The following is a 24,191-nucleotide window of genomic DNA, read 5'->3' as shown; positions in this document are numbered from 1 at the left end:
AGGAAATCCTTTCTTTTTCTTTCTTTTTTTTCCTTTCTTTCTTTCTTTTCTTCCTTTCTTGGTTTATTTCCTGGTTTCTTCTTTAACCCACTTATTATTCAGAAATGAGTTGTTTTATCTCCATGAGTTTGAATATTATTAGAGGGTTTTTGCTGTCAATTGTTTTGTTGCATTGTGGTAAGACAGAATACAGGAAGGGATTTCAGTCTTTCTGAATTTGTTAAAATTGGGGTGTGTGTGTGTGTGTGTGTGTGTGTGTGTGCGCCAGAATATGTTCTATTTTAGAAAGGCTTCCATGTGCTGCTGAGTAGATTGTGTATTCCCTGGTGTTTGGGTAAAATATTCTGAAGCTATTTATTAAATTCATTGAATGAATGATGTCAATTAGTTCTGATTTTCTTTTTTTATTTTATACAGATGACCTGTTTATTATAGAAAGTAGGGTACTGAAGTCATCTAATATTAATGAATTGATGTTAATCTGTGTTTTTAAATCCAGTAGTAGATTTTGTTGAGTTTTTGGTTTTTTTTTTTTTTTTTTTTTTGAAGTTGGGCACCCCAGAGTGTGGTGCATGTATGGTTAACTGTTTCATTGATTAGAATGGTGTTCATTTCTTTCTCTTCTGGTTAGTTTTAGTTTGAAGTCTGTTTTCTAAGATATTAGTGCCATGATGCTGACTTGCTTCCTGTCCCACTTGATAGCAGTACTTTCATCCATCCTTTAAGGTGGGACTATCTTTAAAACTAGCATGTGTTTCTCATAGGCAGCAGATAGGTGGATTTTTTGTCTTGAACTATTTGGTCAGTTTGTTTCTTTTGAATGGAGAATTGGTGCTGTTGATAACATTCTTATTCAGATGTGTATGTTAATTGTGGGCAGGAGTTGGATTTTGGTGGCCATGTTGGTATTCTCAGTGGCATTTTGTGTTTTAATAATTGTGGCTTTGTATTTATTTCCACAGTGTTTCTGCTATGCCCATTCCTCTCTTCAACCTGAAATGTTGTTTTCTGTATTTTCTTTAGGTTTGGTTGTTTGGATATAATTTTTAGGGTGCTTAAGCCATGGAAAACTTCTTTCTCCTTCAATCACAGCAAATAGTTTGGCTGGGTATGTTATTCTAGTTTGGTCATCAGTCTTTTAGGATTGGAATGCATTGCTCCAGGCTCTTCTGGCTTTCAAGGGTCCTGTTGAGAAATCACTTGTTATTCTGAAGGGTTTTCCTTTAAGTATGGCTTGCAATTTTCTTCTTGCAGCTTCCAATGCACTTTCTTTGCTATGTATACATAGTGTTTTAACTATGATATGCCTTGAGGATTTTCTTTTCTACTCTGGTCTATTTGGTGATCTGTGCACTTCTTGTATCTGTTTGGGTGTGCCCTTCCTTAGTTTGGGCAAGTTATTTTCTATGATCATGTTGAAAATATGGTCTATGCCATTGACTTGGGACTCTTCTCCCTCATCTATGCATGCAATTCAAAGGTTTGGTTTTTTCATGTTGTCCCATATTTCCTGTGAGTCCCTTTTCTATACATTTTTTAATGTTTCATATTCCTTTTTTATTTGGTCTGGGTTGTCTACTTTATCTTCAAGACCTGATATTCTGTCTTCCGCTTGATTCATTCTACCTGTCAGGCTTCCCTTGGAGTTTTCTAGATAAGTTCTTGGGTTTTTCAATTCCATCTTTGTTTCATCTTGAATCCTCTTCAGTATTTCTATCTCCTTATTGAATTCTGTTCTCGATATCTGGGTCATCTTTGTCATTTCCATTAACCTTATGTTTCCAAGTATGGGTTATGAGGTTGGGTCAATCTGGGTGGAAAGCTTGGATATGACATAAGAAAGTCCTGTGATTTAGGGGGTGGGGGAGGGAGGATCTTGGCCCAAGTCTAGAGCTCCTTCGCACTAACGTCAGGGAAGGCCAGGCTAGGCTGGTACACTGGTTTATGGGACCCAAACTAAATCTGGTGGGTTGCAGTAAAAACAAGGATGGGAAGATTAGGATTGTTCACTGGTGGGACCCTGGAGAAGGATGTGGAATGTCTGGGTCCCTAGTGAGGTGGTGGAGGTAACCCAGAAAGGACCTATAAGTGATTGCAGAAAGGACAGGTCCTAGCAGAAGTCCAGAGTCTAGCTGTGGCATAGATGACCTATTTCCTCTTGAGACAATTTTTCTTCTTCCTACTAATTTCTTATTGTTCTGAAATTGTTTCTATTAATTCTCGATATACACATATGATATTCTCTTTCAGTCCATCATTTGACTTATTTAGCTTAGTAATAAGTAATATTAAATCAGATTTTTATACTCAAGTAATTTTTGGAAATCCAGCTTAACAGAATTAGGCAGGCTTCTTTCCTATTGGACTTATTGTGGGATAAGATTAATCCTAAAAGTGATAGCCACCATGTAAGAAAATGAAACCTCTGGCTAACTAATGAGCAGTCATATGAAGTCTGTATGAAATACTAATCATGTGACTCCAGCAGTCCAATCAAATACCAGTATGCCAACAACTGGTACAATGTATGTGTTAATTTTGAGAAATGTCAACAATGGCTGCGTTTGCCACTTCACTGTTGCCATGACAATATACCTGACAGAAACAACACAAAGGAAGGAAGACTAACTCAAGTCTCAGAGACTGCGGTCTCTAGGCCCCTTGTACGCAGACAGATCACAGTAGTGGGGGCAATGGTAGAAGAGAGCTATTTGTTTCATGGCCAACCAGGAGCAGAGAATGAGCTAGAAAAAGACCAACAACCTCCCCTGGGAGTCTATTATCTCTATCTTTACCTTACCTCCTAAGGGTCTACAGATTCATCAAATAATGCCACTATCCAGGGTTAAAGCCTTCAAACTGTGAGCCTTTGGGGAAGGACATTACATAGTCAAACAGTAACAGTGGTGCTCAGTACAATTCAACAACCATTACTTAGCAAGACAGGAATGGCAGGGCATTTGGATATATTGCTATCAGAAAATGGCTAGCCCAACCCAAAGACAAAGCACCTACCATCAGGGCATGAGACATATTCCCATTAGCGTAGGAAAAGCACACTAACAAGCCCCTTTGTCACTATTAAGAAAAAGAACTTGTCCTAGATTCTTAACTAATACAATAATAAATGAAAATATTAACTGCATACATAGTATGGGATAGCAGATAAATACATTATTTTTCACAAAAGTTTTAGAAATATAGTAAAGCAAATAAAAGGGAAGGGATGGGGTCTTGCTATAAAATATAAGATGAAATAGCTTTTTTAATATCAGCAGTAGCCAGCTAGAAAACAATTTCAAAATAACAACCAAAACATAACGTACAAATAAGTGTAAGAAAATTTGTTGAAGCTGTGAAGAAAGCTGTACATCATTTTTGAAGGATTAAGAAATGATGTAGACAAACTCATAGATCAAGCTTGGAAATGCAGAAATGCAAAGACTACTCAGTCTATCATCATTCCTCCAATTTATTCATAAGTTAAATATAAATCTAATTGAAGTCTAATTTGGTCTTTTAGCTTGTCCCTAATATCATTAGAAGTTCACATTTTTCAATCAGTTTCATAACTGGCTAAATTATGATAATTCCAAGTAAGAGAACAGTACATTGCTCATTTTAAATCGTGATTTATAAAATAATGACGTTAGAAGTGTGATACTTGCAGTAAAAAATATATAAGATTTAAAAATAGAATGATTAATATGTATACGTACGTCTATATATATATAGGTATATTATATATGGACACATACATAAAGTTACAAAATGGGGAGCAAATGTCAGACTAACAGAAAGACAGATTTTAAAAAAAAAGCTTCTGGATAGAGTACACCAGGGCATAAATATCTTTTACTAGTAAAACCATGAGTGCCGCTTGCTTTCATTTTTGTCTTTGCTGAATTTTCCACCGTGTGCCCTGTTTAATGAAAGAACAAGGCAGTGTTGGCTTATAAAACACTGAGTGACACATAAGAAAGAAAACTTAAAACAAGCAAACTTTGCAAAGGTTTTCAGCCCAGGTTCTAAATCTGTGAAAGCTTTCTTTGAATAGAAACAAAGTACAATGTCACTGAGAAAAAATTGTGCTAAACCTGACAACGCAGGAACTCTAAACTGTTGTAGAGCGCAGAATGCCATAAAATTCAACAAGAAGCCTGCAGTATGTAAGAGAAAATATAGAAAGCCTTTACACACAAAAGACTCTCAAACTGCATTGGGAAGCATCCGTGTACTGTGTACATCTCTCCTCCCTCGATCACTGGTCACATTAGTTTCCCCATTCTGTTCCCATGACCCAGAAGACAGGGTTGTATCAATGGGTCGCCTTGTCCTCCAGAGTCCTATGACCTTGGCCCACATGAGCCCAGGAAGTCACTGGAAGAACAGCCATGAAGATGCAGGCATGTACTCCTTCAGCCCCAGCTTGCCCACAGCTAGAGGTTACAGATCCTCCAGACCGCCCTAACTCACATCCATCTACTCAGCCAAAACTCTAAACCAATCCATCCTCCTCTCTTCCCTAGGCAGCTTCGCTAGCCCAACTTTCATATCCATCCCCCCGCTAGAAGTTCTCCCACCCCACATCAAGCTCTCAAAACATAAATCGGATCTTCATTCCCTGCCTTAACCCTCCAACGTCTTCCCATTCAACTGAGAATAAAGAAAACTATGCTTTTATAAGCACCTGGTGCTGATGGCTGGCTATACCTCAGTTGCTGTGATTGGCTGAGCTCCAGCTGCTTTTATGGAAACATTTTTTATTCTTCAAGAATTCCATACATTGTATTGTGAGCATATTCATCCCCTCTGTACTCACCTCTCAGATCCACTCTTCGTTTCGTACCCACTCAACATCAACATCATCTTTTCTGAAACCCACAGAATACATTGCTGAAGCTTCTATGCTCTTGGTATGTGGTCAGTGACCAGGGGCCAATGTATTAGACCTACTGGGGGCTACACTCTTTTTTTTAAAATTATTATTATTAAAAATTTCTGCCTCCTCCCCGCCTCCCATTTCCTTCTCCCTCCCCCCACTCCCCTCCCCCTCCCTCTCTAGTCCAAAGAGCAGTAGGGTTCCCTGCCATGTGGGAAGTCCAAGGTCCTCCCCCCTCCATCCAGGTCTAGGAAGGTGAGCATCCAAACAGGCTAGGCTCCCACAAAGCCAGTGCAGTAGAATCAAAACCCAGTGCCATTGTCCTTGGCTTCTCAGCAGCCTTCATTGTTGGAGGCTACATTCTTAAAAAATAATAACTCTTCCTCTCCTGGCAGCTATAAATTACCAGTAGCCCTGAAAGGAGTGGGACTTTGTGACTGTTTCTCTCTCTCCCTCCCTCTCTCCCTCTCTCCCTCTCTCTCCCCCTCTCTCTCTCCCTCTCTTTCTCTCTCTTTCCCGCTCTTGCTCTCTCGCTATCCTTAGATGTTTGTATGTCTTGAGCTTATACAGATCTTGTGCATGCCATCATAATCATGGTGAGTTCTTATGGGCAAACGCTTTTCTTGTAGTCATCACCACCTCTGGCTCTTATGTCATCTCCTTCTTCCATAAACGGTCCCTGAGCCTTAGGAGGCAGGTGTGATATAGATGTCTCACTTAGGGCTGAGCACTCCATAGTCAGTTATTCTCAACACCTTGACCAGTTGTCAGGAATGGGTTATCTCTATTGGAGCTGCTGGACAGTGAGATCCCATAGACCCCAAAACATGACGTCATTGTTGTTGCTCTTGGTTACCCTCCAGAACTTGACGTCAAGACCCTAGGACAGCACATGCTTGAGTCACAGGACACAGAGGTCAACCTGGTATTGACCTGGAAATGTCTTCTCTTCTGGATTTCATAGTGCTGAAAGGTACTATGTACTCTCCAGGGAGGAAAATAGGCATCAGTCTTACTCATCTGTGAATACTGTGAGCTATATCTGGCCATCACTAATGACCTGATGGCCAGATATGCCCACTGACAAAATAGTGGCACCAATGTCATCAGGAGTAACCCACCACTTTCTGATTGGCTGTAAACCTACTCTACAAGCTGAAACCCGTATCTGACACAGTTAGCAGGGCCAAGAGCAGGTGAGCTGACAGGCCGTGGAGAACCTACTACTATTATTATGCTAACGGGACATGGTATTAAACAAGCTTTTAAGGATTTTTCATTACACGCACAGATTAATGCATCTCTCAGATCTCATCAGAGAAGCCTTTTTTTTGCAGTAGATGGCAATTAACATAGAGACCCAGCTGCTTCTTACAAGAGTAGGCTGTGGTCTGTTTACACATCTCTGGCTACAGACACAGAATGTCTGTGTGGTGGGCAAATATTCTGAACCGTTTGGTTCCAGACCATAAGCCAATTCATAACAAAAAAAAAGAAAAAAGAAAAAAACCCTAGATCTACACTTTTATGATCATTTCCTTTCGTTAGATTTCCTCATGAGAGCAGGTATGTTGTCTCATCTTTTTGCCTGCAGGGACCCTGACTAATACAGTAATCAGAAAAAATAAAAAAGGTGATAACCTGTAGAAAAACAGGTAAATAACAATAATCAAAATAAGTTCCAATAGCTCACACAAATCAGTAAAATGTTTAGAGAAGCTGGAGAGATGTGCCAGCAGATAAGAGGAATGAGTTTGGTTCTCAGCACATATGTTAGGTGGTTGATTAGATTCACTTTTATTTTTTTATTTTAAATTTACTTATTTTACATCCTGATCGCAGTTCCCCTTCTTCCTTTCCTCCCAGTCCCTCCCTCCAATCTCTTCTCCATCCCCTACCCCATCCACTCCTTTTCTGTTCAGAAAAGGGCAGGCCTCCCATGGCGATCAACAAAACATAGCATATCAAGTTGCAGTAAGACTAAGTACTTCCCCTTGTATTAATGGTAGGCAAAGCAACCGAGTATGAGGAGTAGGGTTCAAAAAGCTAGCAAAAGATTTAAGAGACCACCTCTGTTCCCACTGTTAGGGGTCCTACGAGAAGACCAAACTATGTAACTGTCTCATATATACCAAGGGCCTAGGTTAGTACCATGCAGGCTTCCTAGTTCAGTTAGTTGACTCTGTGGGTTTTTTTATGATATCCTTGACCCCTCTGGCCTACAATCCTCTCTCCCTCTCTTCAGCGTAATTATACAAGTTCAGCCTGATGTTTGGTTCTCCACATCTGTTTCCATCAGCTGCTTGATGAAGCCTCTCTGATGGTGATTGGGCTAGGCACCAATCTATGAGAATAGCAGAATATTGTTAGTCATCGTTACATTGACATTTTGGTTTTTTTTTCAGACATATAACCCTGAACGTGTCTCAATCTCATCTAAAATAAACATTTTTAAAAGGGAGAAAATGTTTAGAATCACTGGTGAATATACATGCCCACATACACATATATAAATTAAATAAATCAATGTTTAATAGCATTTTAACCTGTCAATTAAAATTAAAACATGCTATTCAATATTGGAGGAATGGGAATGTACATAGGCTCCTTCAAATACTTAGGACTGTACTGAAATTTCTGGTAATAATTTTACAATACAGGGCCATGGAAGTAGCTCAGTCTTAAAGGTGCTAGCTTTGGAAACACAAAGACCTAAGTTCAGTCACTATAACCTAGGTGTTTAAAAAGCTGGTCACTTGTTATTAAGGATATTACATATAGAACTGAGTGCTCTAGAATCTCTCAGTCTCTGCACATTGTCTAGCTGTGGATCTCTTGTGTTAATTCTATTGCACTGCAATAGGAAGCTTCTCTGGCAGTGAGAGAGGCACTAATCTATGGATATAGCAGAATGTCATTAAAGAATCATGTGGTTACTCTGTTTCTTTAGGAGAACAATAGCATTTGGTTTCCCCTAGGCTCATGGTTCTTGGCCACCCAAACAGTGTCAGGCATGGGTTCAATCTCCTGCAGTAGGCCTTAAAACCAACTAGAGTGGTTGGTTACTCCCACAAATTTTGTGCCACTATTGCACCAATATATCTTGCAGACAAGTCACCGTTATAGATCACAGGATTTGCAGCTGGGTTAGTATTTACCTTTCTCCTCTGGAAGCATGCAGAGTACCTTCTAATACCATAAACACTTGACAGTAGTAGTGAAGGCTCTAGGTACACGCCAATCAACTTCTCCATTTACACCAGTTGAAGGCTTAGAAGCTAACATTCACTTATATGAGAATGCATAGAATATTTGTTTGAGTCTGGGTTAGCTCACTCAAGATGATTTTTTACTAACTCTATCCATTTAACTGCAAATTTTATAATTTCATTTTTTTAAATAGCTGAATAGTATTCCATTGTGAAAATTACCACATCTTTATTATCCATTCATCAGTTGGTGGACAATTAGGCTGTTTCCAATGTCTAGCTATTATGCATAGAGCAGCAATGAACATGGATGAGCAGGTGTCTCGGTAGTAGAATGGAGAGTCCTTTAATATATGTCCAAGAATAGTATAGCTATATCTTGTGACAGATAATTTCCCAGCTTCCTGAAAAACTACCAACAATTATTTCCATGATGGTTGTGCAAGTTTACATGCCCACCAGCAATGGATAAATGTTCCCCTTTTTCTACATCCTTGCCAGTTTCTACAAACTGTTGTTTTATTGATCAATAAAATGGTCGTTCTGATTGGTGTGAGATGAACTCTCAAAACAGTTTTGATTTGCATTTCTATAGTGACTAAAGACGTTGACCATTTCTTTAAGTTTTTCTCAGTCATTTTTGTTTCCTCTTTTGAAAATTCACTGTTTGAGGGGCTAGAGAGATGGCTCAGCAGTTAAGAGCACTGCGTGTTCTTCTAAAGGTCCTGAGTTCAATTCCCAGCAACCACATGGTGGCTGACAACCGTCTGTAATGAGATCTGGTGCCCTCTTCTGGCCTGCAGGCATGCATGCAGACAGAATACTGAAAATACTGCACACATAATAAATAAGTAAATCTTAAAAAAAATTCTCTGTTTGAATCTGTACAGCATTTTTAATTGGGTTGCTTTCTTGATGTTTTTAAATTCTTCATATTAAACCCTTTTAGGATGTGTAATTGGTAAAGATCTTCCCATTCATAGTCTGCTACTTTGCCCGAATATTGGTGTCTTTTGCTATACTGAAGCTTTTCATTTTCATGAGGGTCCATTTATTAGTGCCTGTGCTATTAGTGTCCCATACAGAAAGGCTTTTCCTGTGCCCGTGAGTTTAAAAGTATTCCCCACTTTCTCTTCTATCAGTTTCAGGGATCTGACTTTATGTTGGAGTCCTTCATTTATTTGGAATTAAATTTTGGTTATAGTGATAAATGTAGATCTATTTTCATTCTTCTACATGTAATATCCAGTTAGATAAGCACCATTTTTTAAAGATACTTTTTGTTCAGTGTGTATTTTTTGGCTTCTTTACCAAAAATCAGTTGTCCATAGTTCTGTGGACTTGTGTCTAGGTCTTCAATTCTAATCCATTGATCAGTATCTGGTTTTAAGTCAGTACCATGTGTCTTTAATGCTATAACTCTGTGGTATGTCTTGAGATGGGGATACTGATACCCCAAGCAGTTCTTTTATCATTCATAAATGTTTTAAGTATCCTGAAACTTCTGGTTTCCATATGAAGCTGAAAATTTTTAATTTGTAAGGAAATTGTTTAGTAATTTTAATGGGATCTGCCCTGAATCTGTAGGTTGCTTTTGGTAGGATGTATGGTAGGATGTAATCCTGCTGAACCATGAGCATGGATCTTTACATCTTCTGATGTCTTCTTCAATGTCTTAACGTTTTTATTATATAAATCTTTTACTTGCTCAGTTACCCCCAAATATTCTTGATCACTCTAAAAGATAGTGTTTCCTGGATTTGTTTCTCCATCTATTTGTCACCTGTGTATAGGAAGGCTACTGATCTTTGTGTGTTAATTTTATATCTTTCTACTTTGCTGAAAATGTTTGTCAGCTGTAGAAGTGCCCTGGTGGAGTTTTTAGGGTCTTTTATTTATAAAATAATATCATATGCAAGTAAAGATACTTCTTTTCCTATCCAGCTAAGATTTCAAGTACTATTTCAATAAATATGGCAAGAGTAGACAATCCTGACTAGTGAGAATGCTTTGCGTTTCTCAGCTTTGGTTAATATTGGCTGTAGGTTTTCTGTAAATTACCTTTATGTAAGCAGAGGCTGCTCTTACATTTCCCGGCTGCCAAGACCTAAATAATCACATAGAAACTATATTAATTGCAGCGCTGCTTGGCCAATGGCTCAGGCATATTTCTGCATAATTCTTATATATTAATCTATTTCTATTAATCTGTGTATTGCCATGAGGCTGTGGCCTACCAGTAAGGTACTTGGGTCTTGAAAATATTTTCTGTATCTTTGTCCCTAGTTCCTTCTCTCTTTCTATCCCTATTATCCTTGTAGTTGATCTTTTCATAGTATCCCAGATTTCCTGTTTTGTGCCTAGGTTTTTTTTTTTTTTTTGAAGATTTAACATTTTCTTTGACTAAAGTATCCATTTCTTTTGTCTTGCTGTCATTGCCAAAGGTTCTCTCTTCCATGTCTTGTACTTTGCTGCTGAGGTTTACCTCTGAATTTTTGTTTGATTTCCTAAATGTTTCATTTCCAGTTATGTTTCATTTTGGGTTTTTCTTTAAGAAGTATTTCTGCTTTCATGTCTTGAACTGTTTTCATTATTATACTCCACTTCTCTGTGTTTTCACAGACTTTATTAAGTGGTTTATTCAAATCTTCTTTAAAGCCCTTGATCATATTTGTAATTGCTATTTTGAAATCTTTGTCTTGTGCTTCAGCTACATCACATTTCTTGTGACCTATTATAGTAGGGTTACTGGGTTCTGGGGTAACATATTATCTCACTCATGTTTATGGCTTTGTGCTGGTGTCTAGACATCTGGAGTTAGAATAATTGACATCTGGTTTGTTCTTTTTGGGTGGGTGTTCCATTCTTTGGTTTCTGTAGTCCTCTTTGAATATTACAAAAGTGTGGTAGCCGTGGGTTCCCAGGTAGAGAGTGCTTCTGAAGATTGGTGGGTAGCAGAGAAGAACAGTGATGGACTAGGAGAAAAGGCTGAAGGGGCTGTGGAAAAGAGATGGGGGATCCTTTCCCCCACCAAGAGATGGGATCCCCAGAGAGATGAGATGTGGTGGGAGGGGTCTCCTACAAGCATACTTCAGTAGAACAAAGACTATATCTAGAGAGACAGGGATAGAAGGATTAAGTGAACCTGTATCTGTACCAAGAGCTGGAATCTCTAGTAAATGGGGTTGAGGAGGGAGGAGAGGCACGTGCCTCAGGATGCTACAGGGCTAAGAGCAGGACTGGAGAGACCATAATGGAGGACAGAAAGGAGAGTGAAAATCACCTGAGTCCCTGCCAGGTGTGGCCAATGGGGGATTCTGGTAAATAGTGTTTCTGTGTATTGGAGACTAATACAAGGAATGAGAATGGTCTAGGAGGGAGGGCCAAGAGGGTCAGATTGCTGGAGCTAAGTTGGTTTCACACCAAGAGCTGGAAAAGACCCCAGGGAGTGGAGGTAGGTAAGAGGAGGGGTACCGGCAAGCAGGATGCTCTAGGACTGGGATGAGATAGGAGATATTGTAAAAAGGGTAGGAAGGATGGTGAAATTGCCTGTCTGAGTCCCAACCTTGTATGGCTGCTTGGTCCATGTTCTTGCCATGGCCTTCCAAAGGGCTCACTCAACAACCTCCACCCAACTCCTAAAGATCTCTGCAAAGCTGCTCCTTCCCACTCCTTACACCTTGACCGAAATGTTGGGCCTCAAACAGGCCTCCCCACACCTACCTCCGTAGCTACAGTGGAACCCTCATATGCCAGCAATTCTACATTCCGTCAGCACTGTCATATGTGGTTTTTCTCTCAATATGAAGGGGCCAGCAAGATGGCTCAGAAGGTAAAGGCACTTGCTACCAAGCCTGACAACCCAAATTTGAGCCCTGGCACCCACATGGTGGGAGGACAGAACTCACACCCATACACATACATATGCAAATAAATGTTTCAAATGCTTTGAAATATAATAATTACTCTTATCTCATCATTGTTTTGATCACTTAAGAAGGGCTGCCTCTGCCAGGGTGGGAAATTGTTCAAACTGAACAGTTACAAGGCTTATATCGGTCTTCTAAGGGGTGGAGTTTTTCCAGGATGAAGATTTTCAGGGTAAGAATTGGTCAGATTTCAATCCCTGAGCTTGGACAAGCTCAGAGATTGGCTGAATTTTGTGTTCATAGACTGGTTGGTTTTCCTGCTGAGTTTGGTCAGGGGCAGGGTGTGTTTCTTTGGCTCTGGTTTCTGGGCCAAGGTGTGTTTATTTGACTGGCCCTTTTAAACATTTTGGCTCTGGTTTCAGGGCCAATAAATTGACTCAGGTCTCAGGGTCATTGTGCATTTCTTTGGCTGGCCCCTTTACCTTACAGAAGTAATAGTTCTGTTTCTAGGAAGCTTAGATTATAGCAGACGTGGGAGACAATGAGCTAAATAATGCTATTTTATCCAAAGTAGTCAAACATAGCAGACGCTATGAAGGAAAATGTAGAACAGAGAAACAGTGTGCTAGAGCAGGCAGTGGGGAGCAGAGGTGAAGGGGACAGATGGTTTCTGTGGTACAGAAGGTGGCACTAGCTTAAATAGCCAGAAAGGGGGCACAGCAAGGTTTATATCAGCCACAGCAGTCATTTCTCCAAATGAAGGGTCCCGCTTCAGATGCCATAGTGGTGAGGACTGCAGAAATATTCCCCCCATTGACTTAAAGATTCAAAAGGCAAGAAGATCAAGGTCTAAGTACTTAGCCAAGTTTAATTGAAAGCACACACACATATAAATACACACACCAAAGAAAAGAAAGATAGTTATAATAAAAGCCTGTCATTAACATTAAGAAACATTAGCAATGCTTTAGCAGGATTTACAGTACTCTAATGATGTTTGACTCCTGCCCCAGTGCTCCAGAGAGATGGATTCCTCTCATCTGTCGCATGAGACAGGAGTGGAGTGGAGCCAAGTGCTCCTAACGTGTGTTCACTGGAAATAGTGTCTACTTCTTCCTGAGAAATGTTCCTTCCAACCTTGTGTTCTTCCTGGTTGTACTAGAACTATCTGCCCTGTGGCTGCTGGCTTGAGATCCATCCCTAACTAAACAAGATCTTTGCCAAGGCATTTTCAAGTGTTGACTTCCATCAGAGTCAATGCCTTTTGCCTTTTGCCTTCTGCTTGCAAAGCTAAGGATGTGAGCCGAACTGCCATCACTCTGTCACCCCATTCAACCATTCCATGTCCAGTCTGATGAGTGTCTGCTAGAGAGAAGTTTTTTCTGAGCAGAGGAAATCAGGTTCAACTGGGGTCCCTGTCCTCATGAGGAAGAAGACTATCGTCAGTTGACTAGGATGAAGTAATCGTTTCCGGTTGCAGTAAGTTTTCTGAAGAAAATCACCATGGTACTAAGATAGGAAAAGAGAAAGGAGCAGAGGTTGGTGGGTAGAGTCTCTCTGCGTAGAGAATGTTAGAATTAAGATCTTAAGGAACAGGGTGGCATTGGTCGTGCAAATGCCTTGGGAATAAACGTTCTTATAGAGATCCTGAGATAGAAATGAGCTTCATAAGTCAATTGCCCCCAAAAGGAAGTGTGTCGAGTCAGTGTTGAGGCACTATTATAAATACCTCGCACTGGCTTCTTGTAGTAAAGACAGGTTTGTTCCGGCTTATGTTTCTGGTGGCTCCTGACTAAGATCAGGTCTCTGTCAAGGGTGGTGCATCATTGTAGGAGCTAGCGTTTACACCTCCAGCCAAAGAAGAGAAGGGCCTTGAATCACAGAAGTCTCTTCGAGGCCACTCTCCTGTTAAGCCAGGTGCTTCCCACTAGGCTCCTTAAAGAAGCAAAGTACCACGTAATAAACAATGCCACCTTGGGAGCTCAGTTTTAGACTTTCAGAGACATTGCCAAATCCCAGCAGGAAGCATTTAGAATCTGAAGGAGAATGAGAGAAAGAATCCCAGGACAGAGAGTCCAGAGAGCTGGGCCAAGTATCTGGTAACGTGATCAAATCAATATGCAAAAATGAACCCCCACAGGGAGACCCAGGGGCAAGAAAATAGCCAGAGTTCCCTGTGAACACCCATCCCCCACCCTTCCTACACAAGTGAGTCATAAAAGAAAGCCCATCTCAACTCCGGTGCAGTTTTGTCTCTTAGACCAACACGATCACCATTGACTGGTAGATAAATATGGATATGAAACGGGTTGGGATGAATTCCATTGAAATCACAGCAGTACAAGATCTGGGTTCTTCACCTCCTATATCTTCATACATGTTTTCTATTCCATCCATTGACTATGCCTAATTCACTAGTTTAGGGAGTGAAGATTCTTGCTCCAGTTTGTGTTTCCTTACTGTACCCTCCCTCAGCTCCTCAAGACATATCCCCACCCATGCTAGCACCCACTTGTGTTTGTGTGTTGTTAACTCCTGCTGCCAAGAGCGTCATGATCTAATATGAAAGGAGTTCAAGAGTGAATGTAGCCTATTGAGTCCATCTTTGGTGTTTGTGTGTATATGGCTTCAAGGCTGCGACTCTGGACTGGACAACCAATAAAGGGGCTCATTAACAGGTTCTATTTATATATGTTTGCACACATACACACACACAAATATAATCACAGAAAAAGAGGATGTCAACTTGACAGGGGTTGTGGGAAGATTCTGAGGGAAAGTAACTGAGAGAGGCTGGAGGGAGGAAAAGGAAGGAGGAAGTGATATAATTATTTTTCAATTAAAAGCATTTTTTTAATTGGAAAAGAAGTAAATGGAGCATCTTCCCCCCACACCTCTTTCACGTACCAGACACCAGACTGACACCCGCCCCCCCCCCCCCATGGTTTTCCAGTCTCAAGAACAGTTCAAGTTCATTTGCAGGTCTTAAACTTTGAAATAAGATCCTCCTCACCCCACTTTAAAAACCACCATTGCAAGAACAGGCGTGCTGGTCCTTCTCAGTCGATGCTACAGCCTGCCTTGAATCATCTTCACACGCTCAACCCTGGCAGCCACAATTCCATGTCCAGATGAGTGACGCTCCAATTCCAGGTTATAGAGGAGCGCACCAAGAGCTGGGAAGCCTAAGGGTCAGAGTCAACACTTCCAGGTTATAGATGAGGGCACCAAGGCCTGGAGTCAAGGTCAACATCTTTCTGTAGCAAAGGACACACTTGAGACCAGTCAGAGGCAGCTGACTCTCAGGCCACCTCTGGCTTTCTGTCTGAATTATTTCTTGGCAGAAACCCCACTATGCATTCAGGACAGTCAAGTGTATTTAGAATGAGCTCAGGGAAGACAGCAGTTTAATTAAAGGAAGAAAAAAAAAACAGTTGAGTTTCAGTGTGATCCTCTTCAATCCAAGATGGAAATTAATTTATAATAACCTTATCTTTTATTCATGTCATGCTGCATGTTTCAGAGTATATTGGCATCCTTTTATTTCTCTGCTAGATGTAAAATAATGGTGTGTTTCTAATGGGCCGTAAGTCACTTCATGCTGGAGGGACATAGCTGAGTCTCTGGTAACCATTCAGGGAAGTCTGCAGTCACTGGGGAGTCACTCTGTTTTCCCTTTGATGAGTCATGATATTTAAAATTCAGAGGGCTGCTGCAGGCTTCAAAGCAACCCTTTCAGATTGATCACTCCACAGCCTAACTCCATTAGCGACCCAGGACAAAGAGAACTCATCCATTTTCCTCTAACAGCCTCCTCCTCTCTTCTCAGACCAACCTGACAGAGCTGAAGACATTTGGTTCCCCGCCTCTGGCCGTCAGCAACGTCAGCGCTGCAGTAATGGTACTCATGGCCCCAGGGGGCAAGGTGCCCAAGGACCGCAGCTGGAAGGCTGCCAAGATCGCCATGGCCAAGGTAGACAGCTTCCTGGATTCCCTAATCCACTTCGACAAGGAAAACCTCCATGAGAACTGCCTCAAAGCCATCAGGCCCTATCTCCAAGACCCCGCGTTCAACCCAGAGCTTGTGGCCACCAAGTCCTATGCAGCTGCGGGCCTCTGCTCTTGGGTCATAAACATCGTGAGGTTCTACGAGGTCTTCTGTGACGTGGAACCAAAGCGCCAAGCTTTGAACAAAGCCACCTCAGACCTCGCAGCTGCCCAGGAGAAACTGGCAGCCATCAAAGCCAAGATCGCTGTAAGTGAACCTAGAACCCCCCCCTCCGCCCAACACTGTCAACCTATAGAGTGCACAGCACCCTCTGACCACTGCCAGAACCTGACAATATAATGCCTAAGGAGAAATCAAAGGTTCATGCAAAATTTTATCCCTTTTCCACTGGGACAGTTTTTATATTTCTTTCTCCAACACACATAGACTGAATAAGAAAACCCACTGGGCAGTTGGTACCATAGCTCTGGCGACAAAAAGGAGCTGGGCACATAATGTCCTCCTATGAGGAAAGAAGTGACCCAGAGACACACAGCAGACTAAAAGTAGCATCAATGGCAGTCCGGCTGCTCCTTTGTCAGTCAAATATGAATTAAATGCTGTTGTGCTTTTGATAGTAAAGAGCAAAAGGTTAAGACTTTGAGGTTCCCTTCTCCCCTAAAATGCGGTTAGAACTGTCTTGACTTCACCTCTGACCAATTGTCAGTCTCCCCCACTTTCTGCCATGTGAAGAGGGTGTGTGAGAACCTCACTGTCCTATGAAGTTTTTCAAAACAAGTCATCGGTATGCAGACCCAGCACTCAGGAGGCTGGGGATAGGATCATGAGTTTGAGGCCAGCCTGGGCTACATAATGAGATTAAGTGTGGTCCTTGCTCCATGTGAGGTTTGTTAGCATTTACAAACACCGTACATCATTAAGTCTGCTTCACTCAGATGCGAGGGGTTGTTTTATACCGACTAGAGCAGCGGTTCTCAGCCTGGGGGTCGAATGGCCCTTCCACAGGAGTTATATACCAGATATCCTGCGTATCGTATATTTACATTACAATTCATAACAGCAAAATGACAGTTATGAAGTAGCAATGGAAGTAATTTTATGGTTGGGGGTCACTGCAACATGAAGAACTGTATTAAAGGGTCACAGGATTAGGAAGGTTGTGAACCACTGTTCTAGAGAGAGAATTGCCTTTGAGTTTCTCTTTTACCATCGAAATGGATGCTACCCGGCTGAGTAGAGCGCAGGCAGCTTACTAGAGTTCTTGTCTAGCACACATGATGCCCTAGGCTAGAATTTTAGCCAAAAAGAAGATTAAAAATTAGCAAAGTGAGAGGTAGTCATCAGAAGGTAGCATAGCTGAAAATTTGTCCTTCTCCGTGAAGTCCCACACCTAGCAGGAAGCTATTAGCTACGGAGACCTGCCGGGAAAGGGAGAATGAGCTTTCCCTAGGGGAGTGTCCCTGGATATAACAGCCACACTCCGGGGTGAGCCAAGCTGGCCATCAGAAAATGAACTCAAGTCATGTTTTGTGGGTTTTGTCCACTTTTTTCATTTGCTATTTTTTTATCCAACTGATTTTTGTTGTTTTTCCTGTTTTGTTTTTTTCCAAGAGAATGAGAGAAGGAAAAAGAACATGAAGTTGGCTTGGTTAGGGAGGTAAAAAGAACCTGAGAGGAGTCAGGAGAGAGGGAAGAATATGATCAAAATATATTATGTGAAAAAATTATTAAAAATTTTACAAATAAATAAGTAATGTGTCCATATCAACAGACCTTGGTTTCAATCTCAACTGTAATATTTACTTCTTGTGTCTTCAGAGTGCCCAGACTGTAGCTCTCTGAAGGATAATAGTATCTGCCTCCAGGGATTATCCTGGGGATGGAAGACAACCATGTGTGGAGCATGAGCCAGAGGCAGCCTGTGACAAAAAAAAAAAAAAACCAGCAAGAAGGGCCTTAGAGACCATGATCACCATTGTTGTTCCCCCCCACACACACTTTCTGTGCTATCAATCACACACACATCCAACCACATGCATTAGCTCAGTTATTGCCAGAATCAAGTGTGGTCCAGTGTTCTGGATGCCTAGTTCCTCCATATGCCTGCCAGGCAAACACGATTCTTGCTGTGACTGTGTAGGGATGATAAAGTAGGTTTTACAAACTGAGGAGGTGGATTGTAGATGTGCTGCATAGCTCATGTGGCACGGATTTATTGATGGTCAGGTGACAATAGGCACATGAAAACTCTAGGTGGAAGATCATTGCAAACAGCCTCTCTGTGTAAGATAAATCCTTGAGTCTAGGGACATAGCTCATGCTAACATTTCATAGCTCATGCTAACATATTTCATAGCTCATGCTAACACATTTAGGAGGGTCAATCTATAACATCTTGATAAATAGCAATAATAACTTGGGTGAAGAAACAAATCTCCTCTAAATACCTGCATTCTAAACCTGGGTATTCATGGACCATTTCCTTAGAACAGGTGGTAACGGCCATAACCAGCCTTCCACTAGTACAAAACACCTTAGCAATGCCATTACAGCTTTGGGGAAAAGGTGGGGGATGGACTTCCTAACAATTTTTATATTGTTCAGTCTCTCCCAGAAAAGTATAAAGAACTGAATTTTAAAAGACATTTTACTCCAGTTATTTTAACTAAAGGAACATTTGGTACAGAGGGGATGTTTTTAAAATATTTAGACCTTTCCAGCAGTCAATTCACACGACAGGCCCACTCAACCTGGGAATGTAAGATGAATGAGCTGAGAACAATTGGCTACCTTGGGAAACGGTTCTTTTCAGCCACAATGTTTTCGGCTTTTAACAAGCTCCTCTCCTTCCTGTGCTTATACATTCACCTCTTAACAGTCCAAGAACATGACCACGTGCTTCCTACTGCATCAGAGAGAAAGAGGCAGCACCCATCCTTTTCCTGGAAGCCCACCTGGGCCAAGGAGATGCCTCTCCAGATGCTGCTGAGGTCACTACAGCCTTCTCCATTCATACATGTATATTCATACTTTCAAATGTGTATACTCACACACACACACACACACACATACACACATGCTTTGTTAACAGTGTTTGGTCTCTAAATGGTGCGTGGTTTTTGTTTGATCATCTAGTTCTCATTTTCTGCAATAAGCATATATTGACATTACAATTTACAATGCATCAATAAGAACAAGCTGGATATTTTCATAGAGCAGGGAAAATATCAAATGGTAGAGAAAGATCTTCATAAGAAACAAGGATCCTCTTTTAATTCTTGGATCTGCATTGAGCAGTTAAGGCCATCTCAGAGCCTGCTACATAGCAGCTGAACTGTCCCCTCAGGCTTCTATCTCATATTTGCAGATGACATAAGTTGTTATGTCTTAGTTAATATTCTGTCATTGTGGAGAGACACCATGACCAAGGCAACTCTTATAAAAGAAAGCGTTTAACTTTCTTACAGTTTAGAGAGTTAGCTAATGATCACCATGACAGGGAACAGACAGGCATGGTGCTAGAACAGCAGCTGAGAACTTCGCACCCTGATCTGCTGGTACCTGGGAGAGGGAGAGAGAGACTGGGACTGGCATGAACTTTTGGAACCTCAAAGCCTACTCCACAATTATGGAGGTGAATAAGAATGACCCCCCCCCATAGGCTCCTGTATTTAAATGGTTAGTCATCAGGCAGTGGCACTATTTGAGAAGGATTAGAAGGTGTGGCTTTGGTGAAGTGTGTCACAGGGTATGGGCTTTGAGCTTTCAAAAGGCACCCAGTGTCCTCTCTGTAACACAAATAATAAAAGCCCAGAGACAGATATTGGGGTTCAACCTGGAAGATCAGAAAAGCAAAGTAGCCAAACCACTAGAGAGCTCTTACCTCTATGAAATCTTCAGACTGAAAGAGCGTGAGTTCCTGTCTCATCCCACCCTATATTCCTCCCTAGTGCTGGGATTAAGGGCGTGTGTGCACCACTACTGCCTAGCCTCTATGCTAACCAGTGTGGCTGCTGGGATTAAAGGTGTGTGCCACCAGTGCCTGACCTGTGTGGCTGACTAGTGTGGCAGTTTTGTGTTCTGATATTCAGGCAAGGCTCATTTATTAAAATACAAATGAAATATCACTACAACTCTCTCTCTCTCACACACACACACACACACAAACACACACACACACACACAGGATGCAGAGCTCTTGGCTACTTCTCCAGCACCACACCTGCTTGCCCCCATACTCCCTGTCATGATGATAGTGAACTAAACCTTTGAAACTGTAAACAAGCCCCCAATAAAATGCTTTCTTTTATAAGAAAGAGTTCCCTGGGTTATGGTGTCTTCATATCAGTAGAACAGTGACTAAGACAGTTGCTAATATTGAAAATATCAGAAAATATACATAGAAATCTGATTTCTGGCCATGATACAAATAATCAAAAGATTCCTCTATATCATTCAGTGCCTGTTTCCTAAGAGTGGACTCGTGTCTAGCTGGTTCTCAGCATCTTCTTGTTCTGTTCATTGGAACATTCAACTTCTGTCCTTATGCTAGACTGATATTTCTATTTCCTGGGTCTTATTCAGACACCTGACTGGTCTAAGTTGTTGATTTTGATATCTTCCCAGAAAATTTATGACAACTGGTTTTAGACAGCATCTTCTTCTTGCTACATTGCATGGAGGTGGCTTCCTGGCAGCCTCATCTTTCAGGATGAAACTGTCAATCATCCCAAACTTCTGCTCTTCTCTCATCCTCCTGTGTCCCTACTTCCGTCATCATCATATCATTTCTGCCTTGTGATTGTCATGGCCAAAACTGTCTACATTGGCTTCTGTAACCAAAACTAAGTATCTCTGCCCATAGACTGATTGATGAAAATTTTAAAAATCAATAACTTCCATTTATATTAAGTGAACATCTCTATTGGTCACAGTAGATCTAAGTAATACACTATATTTTCTTTCTAAAAAAATTTTTATGTGTTATGCATGTTTGCCTACATATATATGCACTACGCATGTACCCAGTTGTCCGCAGGGATCAGAAGAAGGTGTCAAATCCCCTGTAACTGGAGTTGCAACTGGTTGTGACCTATCACATAGGTGCTGGAAATGAAACCTGGGTCAGCTGCAATAGCAACAAATGCTCTCAACCACTGAGACCTTTCTCTATCTCCTGACTTCCTTTTTTTTTTCTGAAAAATCACTTGTGTTTATTTTTCCACAGCTTTTTTTTTAATTAATTTATTTAATTATTAAAGATTTCTGCCTCTTCCCCGCCACCACCTCCCATTCCCTCCCCCTCCCCCAATCAAGTCTTCCTTCCTCCTCAGCCCAAAGAGCAAGCAGGTTTCTCTGCCCTGTGGGAGGTCCAAGGACCACCCACCTCCATCCAGGTCTATTAAGGTGAGCATCCAAACTACCTGGGCTCCCACAAAGCCTTTACGTGCAATAGGATCAAGAACCCATTGCCATTGTTCTTCAGTTCTCAGTAGTCCTCATTGTCCATTATGTTCAGCGAGACCGGTTTTGTCCCATGCTTTTTCAGTCCCCGGCCAGCTGGCCTTGGTGAGTTCCCGATAGAACATCCCCATTGCCTCAGTGTGTGGGTGCACCCCTCGCAGTCCTGAAAGCAGTGTGGCGGTTTCTCAGGAAAGTCGGGTTCAACCTACCTCTCGACCCAGCAATACCACTATTGGGAATATACCCAAGAGATGCCCAAACACAACAAAAGTATATGTTCAACTATGTTCATAGCAGCATTGTTTGTAATAGCCAGAACCTGGAAACAACCTAGATGTCCTTCAATGGAAGAATGGATGAAGAAAGTATGGAATATATACATATTAGAGTACTACTCAGCAGTAAAAAACAATGACTTCTTGAATTTTGCATACAAATGGACGGAAATTGAAAACACTATCCTGAGTGAGGTAAGCCAGACCCAAAAAGAGGAACATGGGATGTACTCACTCATATTTGGTTTCTAGCCATAAATAAAGGACATTGAGACTATAATTCGTGATTCTAGAGAAGCTAAATAAGAAGGTGAACCCAAAGAAAAACATATAAGCATCCCCCTGAATATTAACCTTCATCAGGCGATGAAAGAAGACAGAGACCAACATTGGAGCACTGGACTGAAGTCTCACGATCCAAAGGAGGAGCAGAAGGAGACTGACTTCCTTTTTTAAATAACAGTCTCTTTTCCCCATGGAGTTTCTATCTTCCTTTATTGGTTTTTATCCATGATTTGCTTCTATGTAGCTGCCATTACTTATCCATTCTCCACCCAGCCAGGTGCTCTATCAGATCATTGTCTCTGGTATCTGTCTCCCTTTTTCCTAGTTCAGGGTTCCAGTCAGTGTTGAGGGTAAGCAAGGACCACTGATTTATTCCTTGAGCTTGTTTCAAGATGTCGGAACCCCGTAACACCTCCTTTCTTGGTCTATTTTATTTTGTTGTATCCCACCCTCAAGTCGCATTCCCTGGGAAGTAAAGGGTTAAGGGGAAGTAAATTATAGCTACAATCTGGTCATGCATCTATTTTGCTAACAAACCCAAGTCAAAACTTTGCAGACTGGAAATCTGGATTCTTTTTTTTTTCCTTGAAATGCCGAACACTCTGTGATCTAGTCTGCGGAGCTGTCAACCTCCTGACCCTTGTGCTGCCCACATTTCCAGAAGCCTTTGACCTTCTTATTATCTGTAGCCCCTAATGCCCAGCACTGATGTACTTAGCTTTCATTCTTTATTATCGCTTCACAATTTCATACTTGCATTGATGAATGTTGATCATTTTAGCATATTCCTTATTGCCTTTCTTAGCTCTTTCTTTTCCACTGAAATCTTCCTGCTCCCCATCCTACTTCTGTGCATACACGTGTGTGTGTGTGTGTGTGCGCGCGCGCACGCGTGCGTGTGCCTGGCCCATTGAGTTTAACTATGAGCATAGGTGGGGTTATTTACCGGCATGGAAAACTTACCAGTGGCTACATTGTTGAAGAAAATGACAGCTCCTCCCCCAGGAACCATTAACTGACAATAGACCATCGGAGAAGGGTGGAGCCTCACCAGCCCCTCTCTCATTCATGGTAAAATGATGACAGGCTCAGTCTCAGGCCCTGTACAGGTAACCACAACTGCTCTGAGTTCAAGTAGAACAACCGTGTCATGTCCAGAAGTCAACATTTCTCAGCACAATTGCCCATCTTCTGACTTTTACATTCTTCTGCCTCCCTGTGTCAGCACGTGCACACACACACACATACACACACACACACACATACACCACTTCTGCTGTGTTCCCTGAGTCCCCTTTTAGGGCTCATTACTCATCAGTCACTCGGTTAAGAGTCTTTGTGTTGACCACTACCCACTGCAAATAGAAGCTTCTCTGATCAAGCTTAACCACAGCATAATCCATGAGCACAAACAAATATTTAGAAGATAATTCAACAACATGTCCATTCAGCAAAACAGCAGTAAGTTCCCCCACTCATAACCTATGACCTCCTCCATCCTGGAGTTTTGCCCAGGATTACAGTCCAAGGTATGAGTCCCTCCTGTGGGGTGAGCCTCAGATCCAATCAGAAGGCAGCTGGCCACCCCCATAGCAGCCATGTCATTATTGCGCCAGTGGGTACATCTTGTTTCGCAGGTGGTTGTTGTAGTTTGAAAGGTTCACAGCTGGGTAAGGGTACTAATGACTTTTCCCTCCCAGCAGTCTGCTTGGCATCTTCTAGGACTCTGAAAGCTGGCCAGCGGGGAGGAAGCTTCCAGGTCAGTTACAGCTTGACGCTCTTCAGCCTACAAAGTTCATGGTATCTTCAGCACTAGGGTCTCACCATCTGGTTCTAGTGTACAATAAAGAGAAATGGCAATAACCTGTGCTGTTGTGGATGGTCCCTGTGGCCTTCCTGATCAATGGCTCTTAGGAGGGCATTTCAATTTTCACTTAATAACCAGTGGCTTCTGAGAGTATTATTCACCCAATGCAAGGTGTCTCCTTTCAAATTCTTAAATTATTTGTTAATAATTCGAACTATATAATTTATAAACACATAAATTATATATTTAATAATCTTATAGAAAATAGGTTTCCATATGGCTTTTTCATGCCTTCCCAGTTTGAGATAAACCCCACTCCCACCCTCTTGCCTCCCCTATCCCCTTCCCAACTTTGATCTTTACTTAAACCCTTCAACCTCACTATGGCTCCC

General features: G+C 41.6%; 1 protein-coding gene across 6 annotated transcripts in view; it reads left to right on the top strand.

Moving 5' to 3' along the window:
* Window positions 1-24,191, top strand: part of Dnah9 (dynein axonemal heavy chain 9) — a 341,979-nt gene that overhangs the window by 231,792 nt on the left and 85,996 nt on the right. For all 6 annotated transcript variants that reach the window (XM_057773503.1, XM_057773502.1, XM_057773504.1 and 3 more), the window contains one exon: window positions 15,790-16,215. In XM_057773503.1, the coding sequence (XP_057629486.1) occupies window positions 15,790-16,215 (426 nt within the window). The remainder of the gene's footprint in view (window positions 1-15,789; window positions 16,216-24,191) is intronic.

This window comes from Chionomys nivalis, chromosome 7 (genome assembly GCF_950005125.1).
Source record: "Chionomys nivalis chromosome 7, mChiNiv1.1, whole genome shotgun sequence".
Taxonomy (NCBI): Eukaryota; Metazoa; Chordata; class Mammalia; order Rodentia; family Cricetidae; genus Chionomys; species Chionomys nivalis.
Note: the sequence above shows the minus strand (reverse complement) of the source record. Positions and strands in the feature narration are given on the sequence as shown.